General features: G+C 34.0%; 1 protein-coding gene across 3 annotated transcripts; it reads right to left on the bottom strand.

Annotated features, from left to right (window-relative positions):
- Positions 1-2,706: 2,706 nt before the first annotated feature.
- Positions 2,707-8,180, bottom strand: LOC106673034 (tryptophan--tRNA ligase, mitochondrial). Of its 3 annotated transcripts, none has more exons than XM_024227237.1 (7): positions 7,640-8,180; positions 4,738-4,902; positions 4,590-4,688; positions 3,694-3,857; positions 3,182-3,637; positions 2,921-3,122; positions 2,707-2,846 (listed from the first exon to the last, which is right to left on the bottom strand). In XM_024227237.1, exons 1-7 carry the CDS (start codon positions 7,706-7,708, stop codon positions 2,826-2,828), a joined length of 1,176 nt encoding a protein of 391 aa, XP_024083005.1. In that variant the 5' UTR covers positions 7,709-8,180; the 3' UTR covers positions 2,707-2,825. The 3 variants fall into 3 exon arrangements, with proteins under 3 accessions (XP_024083005.1, XP_024083006.1, XP_024083007.1); XM_024227238.1 differs by having other exon boundaries at positions 2,707-3,122; positions 3,182-3,455; positions 3,516-3,637; positions 7,640-8,175; XM_024227239.1 differs by lacking the exon at positions 7,640-8,180 and adding an exon at positions 7,434-7,621 and having other exon boundaries at positions 2,707-3,122.
- Positions 8,181-12,527: the final 4,347 nt, after the last annotated feature.

Below are 12,527 nucleotides of genomic sequence, written 5' to 3'. Positions count from 1 at the left end.
TATTTGTATTTTACTTCACCTTATTATGTATGGAAATAATGTTGCTAATGTGGGTATGTTTCTACAAGCCTATGTTTGGATTGAGGGCAAACCCCACAGTAATTATTTATAGAGGAAAAATAAATTGTTTCAACCTCATGCAACTTTTTGACATTTTGTGCTAGACTTAGCATGAAGTTCTAATTCGCTATCCCAAATTACTCAATTCAGTCTTCAAATTTTCCACGAAATGTTTGTCATTTTAAAACAAATATATGGAAAAAACATTCAGTTTTTGTTTCTTCCTTTCTTTCATCCATCCCCAATCAATAGATAGTGAGGGTAACTTTTCGGATCATAAATTGTCCACAAATGAAGAAATATCGTACACGACCTTTGCTACCCTGTCTTACCACAATAAAATCTCAAATGAAAATGTATTTACATTTGAAAGCGAATTGAGCAGTAGCGATGATTTCCGAATGCCATTTCATATCACTGCAAAAAGTCAACTTTTATCAGGGTCTGTGTCATAGGCTCTAAACATAGTCAGTGAAAGGAAACTAGATACTACATCTGTATGGATTGTAATGTTTATGTATATATATATATATATANTACTGTGTTCTAAAATATATCATGCAATCAAACTTAAATCAACTTAATCAAAAAAATCAACTTAAAAAAAAATTGTATATTAAAAAAGAATTTTTGTATAATACTGCAACTTTACCATTAATTAATTTTAAATAAAAATATTTTTTTTTGCTTGTAAAATAAACACACTGGTTTTTAACCCCTTACATTTATGTTCATTAGTTCAAGTTGTTTGTATTTTAACAATTAAGTACATGTAATAACAAGACTTGATGAACCCGAAAAACTGCTCAGACTTTAAGAAAAACTTAACAATCAATTCATGGTAACCGCTGACGTGAGCAACATAGAATTGAATCTGCTTGGGTCATTGAAATATTTTCCTTGGTAGAGAGGATTGCTGAATTGCTGACTGCAGACCTCCAGGCATATCAAGTGTTACTTTCACAGCATTGGTTTCTGTTTTAGCTCCGAAATAAACATTCATTTAAAAATTTGATTGGCTCAATTTCAATTTTTCTGTCTTGTCTCCCCCGTAAAGAAAACAAAAATATTTACTCAGGTTACTTCCAACCACTATTTAGATCAAAATTTTTCTAGTAGGTTTATATTTCTTTACAGGCCCAAAGGGTGATGAAGTAGAATATAGCTAAATCGTCTGCATATATTGTCTTCCATTCTACTTTTATCTCACATTCTAGTTGCTCACACAAATCGTGATATACAGAGAGAAACGCAAAGGGCTTAAAGAAAGATCATCCTTGCACGAGCCAACTTGTGACTGTACCACCCTTTATCCCTGTAGCCCTATCCTACCAAGGGTAAATTTTTGGGGAGAATAATTTTTTCATTAGATCTGTTTACCTAGTTTTAATACAAATTTGAAATTGACAAAACCAGCAGGGAGAAAATTGCATCCACCCATCCAATAGCTCTTTTAGTGTTCAAAGATTTCTTCATTCAAAATACCATTCATTTGGCTTTACAACTCTAACTAATAGTTTTAGATGTTTCACCAGTTTTAAAAAGTTTTTTGTATTTTGGAGCAGATAAGATAATATTTTAGGTAGTGTTAATTGTAAAGCCTCAATAATTATATACACATTTGTCATTTTTTTGTACAGAAGAAAAATTGTTCCCTCTTTAAAAGCTCCCAAGGATATTTTCTCTCAAAAATCTGATTATAAAAATTTAGTAAATCTGATAGGTTTTTTTATAGCATACCTGTAAAATTCAAACTGCAGCATCAACTATTTTAAGATTTGGGTCAGCCAAGGAGATGATAATACCTCCTCTGTGTAGTTAAGTGGCCTAGCGAAGTGTGTAACCCAGTTCTCTGAGCAATAATGCCAAGTTTGTGCGACCTTCCATAGATCTGCCTGCAAAACACCACCACCCACCTTAGCTTCTCCTGAGTGAAAATGCAGTGGGGTCTTCTTCAAACCCTCTCTCAGCCATCAGAAGACCTCAAACAAACCTCGACTCATCCGAAAACTAGATCTTAGTCTAAGTTGCTCAGACCAGTTGATGAGATTTCTTTTACACTTAACTGAGCTGTTTTGTGCCTTTCGAGAAGTTCTAGAGAAAGGTTTCACCTTACAGCAGGTGAACTGACATTAACATTTCTAACTCGTTTACCCCCCCCCCCATGTATTATTACTGACACTGATAGTTTAACCACAATTTCCAACTGAAATTTCTTCTAACATTTATTTTAACACTTTTTTCAATGCTTCTTCTCTTAATTCTCGTTCAATTAGCATATATACAACGTTTACCGTTGGCTTTGAACCAAACTAAATAGGAAACTAGTACCCAAAAACATTTTTCAATTCACCAAAATTTTTGAAAAAATTACTTGTAATTATAGCGTACTTATAATAATTAGTTTTGCTAAAAATAATAACTATAAAACCCCTGAAAGTAACTAGTATGGTAAGTTTAATATAAAAAATAATATGATATCTACATAAAATATTAAAAACGAATTATTTTTATGATTGAAATAAGTAGTTAACAAATTATTTCTATAACTTTGCATAAAGTTTTCTGTATATAAAGTAAATTTTTAATTTTTTCTCCAATTAAATTGGATGTATTAAATTTACAAGGAATACATCATATAAAAACTAACTGCCATAATTTATTTATTATATTTTTATATCAGTCATATAACTTACATTACAGCAGACAGAAAATCATTACCTCACCTCTTTAGTCTGAATTTATGTAGAAGTTTATCCTACCAATTATTTGTCCATCAGATTGTTCTTTAGTGAGGAAAAAATAATTTATAATGTTTTGAATCACTATTATACTATTATTATTGTCCAACTGAAATTACTTTTTGTCCATCGCTAACAAATGAGTCCAAACCAACTTTTTGTACAACTTCATTCCATGTGCTTTCAGCAATTTCTCTTGCACTCTCAGATCCTTTCTCAAGGATATTTTGTATGTAATCGGGAGAGTCTAGGATTCTGAAAATTTCCCCCCTAATCGGCATAAATTTGCTAACTAGAGCATCAGCAACTATTGATTTGTATCTAAAAGAATATTTGGATTAACTTACTTTACATGTTCCAAAGGATATATGAACACTTACTTTCCAGTATCTATTCCTTTTGAATCATTACAAACTTCTTCTCGGGTTTTACCAGTAGCAAGGCAGTGTATATCTATTAAATTGGCAACTCCAGGCCTACCTATTGGATCATATGTGACTTCCGAAGTGAAGTCAGTAACAGCTCTTTTTACTTTTCTAACTATCTCTTCTGCAGAGTCAGTTAACTCAATTCTACTTCTAGTGCTCACATGAGATTTAGACATTTTTTTGTCTGGCTCTTTTAAACTTCTAATCCTCCCACTTCCATACTTGTCTGTCAAATTGAATGATTTTTTTATACAATAATGTTTGCAGTTTTTAAGAAAACAATTACCATCAACAATGCAAACGGGCTGTGGGAAAGTAACGCCAAATTTGTTATTGAATGTGTGAACCAAATGTTGAGCAAGGTTTAAATGCTGGACCTGGTCTTCACCGACAGGAACATGTGTTGCTCTAAAGTACATATAAATAGGATTAAAAGAAAAATGGAAAAGAAGGAAAAAACTCACTTGTATAAAAGTATATCAGCCGCCTGCAAGACAGGGTAAGTAAATAAACCCAACGGTACATCTTTTAAAACTGAGGATTTTTCTTTATACTGAGGAAAATGATAGAGTCTGGTCATAGTTGTCAGTGTTCCAAGTACCCAACCGAGCATTGCATGTTGAGGAACCTACGACACTTCTAAATGTTATTTTTAAGCTTAAAAAAACTGATAATAATGCCAAAGGATAAATACAATCATCGATTTTATAAATAGATAAATAAGTAATTTTTGAAACCTTTTTTATTTATTAAAAATGTAACTACTCAAGTAATTAATTGGCAAATATATATAATATAAAAAGTAATATAAAAGAGTAAAAAATAAAAAGAGGATCTCGAGAATGAGGGAGAGACATTCGAGTCTAGAAGTGAACAAGTCCATTCTGTGTAGATGATGGACAAAATAAGTGTGCGATCCTCAAAAGAATTTAAAAAGTGTTGGATTATCTAAAACAGAGTGTTTCAGTCCACTGAGGATTGACTGTATAAACAGTGAGTACCTGTTGTATTGACCTGAACAAGTAACCCTTGTCCTAAATGGTCTGGCAAACGGTTTGCATGAAATTACTGTTTATTTAAATTTAAAAAGGCAATTTATTTATTTTAATTACTATTTTCTTGTGTAATTAATAAATTGTTTTCAAACTTTAATTAAATTTTATTATAAAAAGGCACCTGATGGGCTGTATTCAGGTTCAATCAAGACCTCTGAGGCTCGTGTTTCTCATAAAAAGGATAAAGGATTCAGAGTTAGAGGCCATTAAAAGTAACTAAGTTCTCATTTTCATACTCCCTAATTAAGTATTCTCCCTAACATTGAACAGAAATTCCCTTTCCACATGAATAATCCTATTCTTACCTTGGACTGCTGGAAAATGATGCATTTTTTAGGATCTACTCCGCAGGCAAGGAGGGCAGCTGTCATTTCTCGGATTGAAGACTTAAGTTTCGTCGGGTCCTGAAAATTATGTATTAGCATTTGCATTGACTCTGATGTCTTGCTCAACCTGTGGCAGAGTAATAGAGTGGAGGTCAACAATGCCGAGTATAACATCTTCATCATCCTGCATTTTTATCCATTTTTCAACAGCACCAAAGTAGTTTCCAATATGAATGGCGCCTGTTGGCTGCACTCCTGATAATACTCTCCTTGGCCACTGACCATTAAAACCCTGAATAAAATCCACACAATATAGAAAAAGACTTTATAATTTTTCTAGGCATCATATACTGCACTTTCTCCTCCTCTAGTAGCAAAAGCAAATATATAAATCTTAGTGCAACATGATATCTAATTACTATTGTTCTCATTATTTTTCCAAAGTAGTAGAACCCTTCAACCAAAAACAAAAAGATACAATGCACCTATATATGTGGGTACAGTTAAAAGTAAAATGCATATTCCAATATACGGAATGGTAATAAACCGTATGCCAGGGTTGAGCAGATTGTAGAAAAGAAAAACTACATATAAAATGAGTTACAAAAATAAAAAATAACCTTAAAAGAAGTGAACAAATACATAACTGAAACTAGATACTCTGGGATCGAAGAGACCAGGCAAGCCCGAGCATAATCAGAGAGGGAAACAATTTATTGTAGAATTGAGGAACTCTAATAGATGAGAAGCATAAAGCCACTACTTACCAAAAAAAGGAATGGCACTAGTCAGAATACCTAAAACACACACCCAAGAAATGAAACATTTCTTCTACATCCCTAGAATGGATTTTCCTTATAAATTAAATTATATTGTATATAATTATTATTATAGTTTTCCTTATAATTTAAAAATCCATGTTAATTGAGAAAATGATAATCCATTTTAATGGTCAGCTAGAAGGCTACACATTTTAAGGGAGCCTGGGTTTAGATGAGGATAGAGAGAAAAACGCATAGTAGAAGCGGTACGTGTTGAGAACTCTTCTCAACTAGCTGAACTTACTCTTGCTAATAAAATAGATAACTGGCCCTTCCAGAAAAAGATGTACAGAGGTGAATTATCAAACGGAGAGTTATATTTCCAAGAGAGATTTGACCAATTTTGAATCAAAATGTGTTTTTGTTTATAATTTCCTTGGCAAATAATCTGGGAATACGAGAGGGGCAAACAATTAATAAAGAAATAAAGCATTTTATCAAGTACCTAGTAAGCCTCAAAACCCAAAACTTAAACTCCATATCAAGATATGGGGGGACAATTTAATTGAAACACCTTATATTTATTAAAAAGAGTTAGTGGCTTGTTAAGGAAATTTTACCACACTCTATTAATTGCTTTTTCATGAAGTATACCCTCCAGTAAGTGTGGGATAACAGAAAGACTGGTGGTTAAGATAACGTCTTAACATTTATACATTGTTTTTTCAATTAATTTCCATTTATTTCACATTGTTCGCAAGTGGGCCTCCTTTGTGAATCGCAAAAATTTGGGATTTTTTAAGATTAAGTGTAAGCTTCCACTGCTGGCCAGTTTACCCAGTTAATATTCTGTTATAAGGTCATTGTATTCAGTTAGTTTAAAATTTGAGTTTTAAAAACAATTTTTTTTTTTTTTTTGACAAAAGGAAATTTGTAGATAATATTAATAGGGCGAGTCATAAAAAAATATCCGTTTTCCTTGCGAATTTAAAAATAATTTTATTTTGAAACTTTATTAAATATTCAAAGTATATACCACTGTGTTTTTTGGTTTTTGCAGATGTTGGATTTCTTCAGAATACCACTTTGGGTTTTGAACAGAAGTATTCTGCAAAGCAATGCGATTTCATCCAGAGAATTAAAAGTTATCCTTGAAAATAATGAGCCATGTACCAGAACAAATGGTACTGTACACAAGATGAGGGAGAAACTCAATTCCTTCTAATTCTGTTTTTTTTTTTTTTTTTTTTTTTTTTGCTTAGCATCAGCCAAAGCATCATACATTTTTTGTACTGCTCACAATAAAGTTTTGGATCAATGGTTCAACCTTATAGAATGAACTCATAATACAGTCAAGCCATTTTTTTTTTTTTTTTTTTTTTTTTTTTGTTGGGGGGGATTCCTCCAATATATCCACTTTTCATCGCAAGTAACTATTCTTTTGATAAACCAAAGGTCATTTGGGTTTTTCAAAAGATGTTGACAAATATACACTGCATCGTGCCTGCTCAATGAGGAACCACTCTTAATGAGCGATTCACTGTCCCCTAGCTATGCAGTCGACGATTTATGGTGGTTTGGTCCAATCTGTCTTGCCTATTCCCGAGTACTTTTTGTTGGGTCTGTCTCAACAGAGTCCCGCAGAGCATCCTCATTGTATGATTTTCGTCCAGAACACTCTTTCCTCTCGAGGCTGATGTCACCTTCGAAACTTCAAATTTCTGGAACCATCTGCACATGTCTGTTCAGAGAGCATCCTCTTTTCTAAATTGCCGCACCAAACGGGTTGTTTTGGCGACGGAAAACTTATGTTTCCAATAATGGCGTAATATTACCAAAATTTCCAATTTTACCATCGTGTTGTATAACCAAACTCTAAGATAAAACTTAAGGCAAGACGAGATCATTTTTAGTATAGTCTATGGATTAAAGTGGTATCAAATCTAATTAGATTTGAAAAACAAAGTATATAGTGGATTATAATTTACAAGAAAATGAAATCGGTCTTTTTTATGACTCATAATATATATAATTTAATATTTATAATCAATATATCATTTACCATTGATTTAATAATCAATTTACCACTGTAACATAATTATTTAACTGGGAGATATTTTGTGGAGGTATGCAAGTGATCTATCTATAAGTTGAACGTATCACACAGTTTGTCTATTACACCAAAACAAAAAATAACCAGATCAGTAAGATCAGAGAATACAAACATCTAAAAATTAACATATTAGAAATATTACATAATACACGCACCTTATTATTAGAACTTAAGGTACTGTTTTTCCTTAAAAATATTCTAAATTTTTTTACCGAATTAAGCATTTTATACAATTAATAATGCAATTAACTTAATTATCTTAATGTTGTAATGATTATTTCTGTATATATTTTGTATTATGTACTCTGCACTCTGCACTGTTATACTAGCAGGGCTGCCCGTTATATTCTTATGGAAATATCTCTACTTTTACTCTACAAAAGTTAATAATACACAATTTTCAACAAATCATGTCTAAAATGCAAAAAGGACATAAATAACAATTTTTAGTGTGATGATTGTTGTTAATGAATAGTTGTTGTTTTGGGATTGCCGCCAGACTGTAATAGATATGCAATCCCACTGTCATCTAACTACGAGCCCAGAAGAAGGCAATTAATAATATTTAACTAATAAATTAGTGTGAGTCTTGTCTTTCATCATTGAGTGAGAGAATTTGCGTTATTTAATTTAAAAATGAGTTGAAAATGAAAGAGTGTTGTCACTTCTCCTACAAGCGACTCAAATGACAAATTTAGCACATGTGAAAATATTTAATTAATACAATATTTGTAATTGTAAATATGAAATAAATGTAATGAAAAAATTAGTTCATGTGTTGACTCTCAATAATTCAAAAAACCCAACGGACTACAAAAATAATTTGAATTATCAAGAGTGGATTTAAAATACGTTCCAATTACAAGAAAAAAGTTCTAAATATTAAAAATTGCTATGCATTTTTAAAAATTCTTACCTAAATTATACATAAACACAGATGGACAAAATGCACCACCCTTAAATTTTAATATATTAAGATTTATTCATATTTTGCAATCCAAATAGGTTTAGTCGTAAAAATGACATTTAAAAATAAAATGTTCTAATTCTAAAAAAATTTGCAAATCTAAATATAAAAAAACAAACTTTTTTGTCCCCTTTACTACCAAATATTTCCACCTCTGGCACGAATCATATCTGTTAAACACCTTTACATTCCTTGGAAAAGATTTCTGGTAAAATCCTGAGGAATTCTTTCCCATTCACAAAAAACAACCATTTCTAAATTATCTAGGGTGTTGGGATCTGGGTTTCAACAACCTACTTGTCGCTTAAGTTGGTCCCAAATGTGTTAAATTGGGTTCAAATCTGGACTTTGGGCTGGCGACACCAACCACTCACGACTCATACAACTTTTTATAGTTTTCCTCATTTGAGCCGATATGAAGCCAAAAATGTCTTCACTATATCACAAACAATTGGCTCACCAACCCCAAACTCAGCAATCAATGTTTTTTTTTTTTTTTTTTTTACATTTTCACCCTTCTTAACACAATTACTATTAACAATTTTGCTACATTGGCTAACACAATACGTTTTGTAATGTTTTAGCTAATAATTAGTATCAAGAGCAAATCACTCTGGAAAAAATGGATAAGTCTAAGTTGAAAGAAAAGAAAACATAGCTCCCTTATCAGGCTTTCAAAGAATTAATCCCCCTCATCATAACATTGAAAAGGAATGGCTCATGGCAACGGTGCCTACCATCCACCCATGGGAAGGGGCAAACCTTAGGGTAGGCCCCTATAGAGAAATTATTAAAACCACTAGAGTGGCTATGTGGGTGCCGGACCCTGACCTTCTGGGCACTACAGACACTACCACCATTCTCGGGCTGATGGACCCAGGTATTAATACCGGGAAATGGAGAGTCATCAGCCAGAGGATAGAAGATAAAGGAAAAAATCTAATCCTGGTGGTTGACATAGATGATGTATCCTTTGGGGCTCTGAGCAAAGCCAACCTAAAACTCTACCTTGGCTTTGCAATGATAACCCTAAGGGTCATCAAAAAAGCAACTAAGACTGCTGCTGAGGGTGCTTCAAGCAAACCTCCAGCACAGTAAGGCAGCAACGCTTACACTTTGTCGTGTGCTTAAGGAGAAAAACATCGACATAGCCCTTATCCAAGAACCCTGGCTAGTAAAAGGCAGAGTAGCCGGGCTGGGAGATAGGGGAAAAAAGACCACATGTAACAAAACGTAAGAATATGCATTTTAATTAAAAATGTACTACAATGCCTAATCACTTATGAGCTCTGTTCCAGGGACCAAATAGTAATTAGGCTAAACTACATGAAGGAAGGAGTTAAGACGGACATGATGATGGCCTCAACCTACATGCCTTATGTCTCACTGGGACCTCCACCACCATAAAAACCTACAGTTGATCATTGGAGCTGATGCTAACTCACACAATGAGGTATGGAACAGCACAAACACTAACAAAAGAGGTGAGAAGCTTTTAGAATTCTTAATAACTAATGACTTAAGTATTATAACAAAGGCTCTGAACCGACTTTTGTAACTAACAGACGACAAGAAGTTATTGATATTACTCTTGCTACTCGCAGTGTTTCAAACCAGATAGTGAATTGGGCTAGAAGTTGATAAGACATGTAATGTGGGTCGGAACCCCCGAAACACAAACTGGGGGAAATATGGCAAGTTGCTGGAGAAAAATACACTAACTACAATGGCTAGCATCAAAAGCACCCAAGATATTGAGCTAATATTTTTTTTGGTGATTGATCAGCCTTCTCAGTTTAAATATATTTTTCGACAAGAAAATAAATGTTGTTTCTGTCTTCCTGGCCTCATCCCCAATCTACCTTTTGGAAAGAAAAATATATTTATATTGAGCTAACTTCCACGCAATACAAGAAGCTATAATAAACTCATATCATGAAGCCTACCCACAAACCACCTACAACAACAAGAAAAAAGTTTGCTGGTGGAATGATAACCTGGCGGCACTAAGAAAGAAAACTCGCAAACTTTGGAATAAAGCGAAAAAAACGGGGAATACTGAAGTATACAGTAAAACCCTAACAGAAACAATAGGGAAATAAAAAAGGTGAAACAAGAATCATGGAGGAAATATTGCAAGGAAATCGAAAACATCACTGAGGCAAATAGACTCCAATCCTCGCCAAAGACCCTATAAACCCCATCGGAACACTAAATAAACCAGATGGAAAACACACACAAACCGGAAAGGAAACATTAGAAATCCTAATAAGAACACACTTTCTGGAATCCAAAACTATTGCCAACGGGAGATAAAGGAGAGCGCTGAACCTACCAAAGGCCAGAAGGGAAGATTGTCAAATAGCCAAAACAGTAATCACCTATGATAAGATTGAATGGGCTATAGATAACTTTAGCCCATTCAAATCATCAGGAACAGACGGGATATACCCAGTATACTACAAAAGGGAAAACTATACTAATCCCCCTACTTGTAAAAATATACAGAAGCTGCCTAGCAATGGGGTACATCCCAAGCATATGGAGAACTGTAAAAGTAGTTTTCATTCCTAAAGTTGCTCGGAACAACTACACAGACGCAAAATCGTATAGACCGATTAGTCTAACATCCTTTCTACTCAAAACACTTGTGCTAGTTGAAAAACATATAAGGGGCAGTTCTTTAAAAGAAAAACCCCTTCATAAATATCAACATGCCTATCAGAAAGGAAAATTGTGTGAATCAGCACTACATCAACTTACGATACAAATAGAGGATTCACTGAACAACCAAGAAATAGCATTGGGAACCTTCTTGGACATTAAAGGAGCATTTGACAACACTCCTTTTGAAGCAATGGTTACTCACTCAAACAGCGAGGAACAGATGAAACCTGCTGTAGATGGATAGAATCAATGCTAAAAAGCTGGAAAGTGCAGGCCTCCATGTTCCACGAAAAAGGAGAAGCAGTGGTGGCGAAGGGGTGTCCGCAAGGAGGAATACTCTCGCCTCTGTTGTGGAATGTGGTAGTGGACGACCTCATATGCAAACTAAATGAAAGTGGAATTTACACCCAAGGCTATGCAGATGATGATTGTCATACTAGTCAGGGGAAAATTCAATTCAACATTAAAAGAGCTCACCCAAAGAGCACTAAACCTGGTGGAACAATGGTGTTTAAAACGGGGACTTAAAGTAAACCCCTCAAAAACCACCTTAATTGCTTTCACCAAGAAAAGAAATATAGAAATACAAGGATTACGCTTCTATAACAAAATGCTGCTATTAAAAAAATGAGGTCAAATATCTAGGAATAATTTTTGATAAGAAATTAACCTGGAATCCTCACCTGCAACATACTATAGCAAAAGGTAAAATATCGCTAATGACCACAAGAAGGACCTTAGGCAAATCTTGGGGACTAAAACCGAAAATGACCTATTGGCTATACATGGCAGTAATAAGACCCAGAATAACCTATGGATCACTAATCTGGTGGAACAAAGCTCAACAAAAAGTAGCTACCCAAACATTAGGCAGCATACAAAGACTAGCAAACCTATATATCACAGGGGCGATGAGAACAACCCCTACAAACGCATTAGAAACTCTGCTTAACCTATCTCCACTGGAAATATTTATACAAGGAGAGACTAGGAAAAGCTCTTTTTTTTCTTTCTTTCTTTTTAAAGAGGGTTTGCAACAGCAGCGGTCATATCAACCTTCGAGGTGCCGGTGTTTTTGAAAAAAAAAGCCCATTTGTAAGTCATTTAGGCTCCAGAAACAATCACGTTGGATAGGAACTAAACAATTCGGGCATACAACCATAATCAACAAAATCAGACACCCATTATTAGAAATGGGGACTGACTACATGATCCCGGAAACAATCTTCACAACTTCCTATAAAGTCTCCACGGACTATAAAGGAGAGGAAGAACACAGGAGAGCATCAGATACAATGATATGGTACACAGATGGCCCCAAAACAAACGAAGGAACCGGATCAGGCGTTTTCTGTACAAGCCCAAAACATGAGCAATCAAACTCATTAGGGAAGTACACTTCGGTCTTT

Source organism: Cimex lectularius, unplaced genomic scaffold (assembly GCF_000648675.2).
Source record: "Cimex lectularius strain Harlan isolate CLEC.00 unplaced genomic scaffold, Clec_2.1 scaffold224, whole genome shotgun sequence".
Classification (NCBI taxonomy): Eukaryota; Metazoa; Arthropoda; class Insecta; order Hemiptera; family Cimicidae; genus Cimex; species Cimex lectularius.
The sequence above is the reverse complement of the archived record's forward strand: the minus strand, read 5'-3'. Positions and strand labels throughout refer to the sequence as shown.

Excerpts from the sequence above, each read along its gene's own strand:
- LOC106673034 (XM_024227237.1), bottom strand. The coding sequence starts at position 7,708 with ATGCTTAATTCGGTAAAAAAATTTAGAATATTTTTAAGGAAAAACAGT. Across the intron at positions 4,903-7,639 it reads CCTTAAGTTCTAATAATAAG|GGTTTTAATGGTCAGTGGCC; the intron begins GTGCGTGTATTA and ends GATTTTATTCAG. Across the intron at positions 3,123-3,181 it reads AAAGGAATAGATACTGGAAA|ATACAAATCAATAGTTGCTG; the intron begins GTAAGTGTTCAT and ends ATATTCTTTTAG.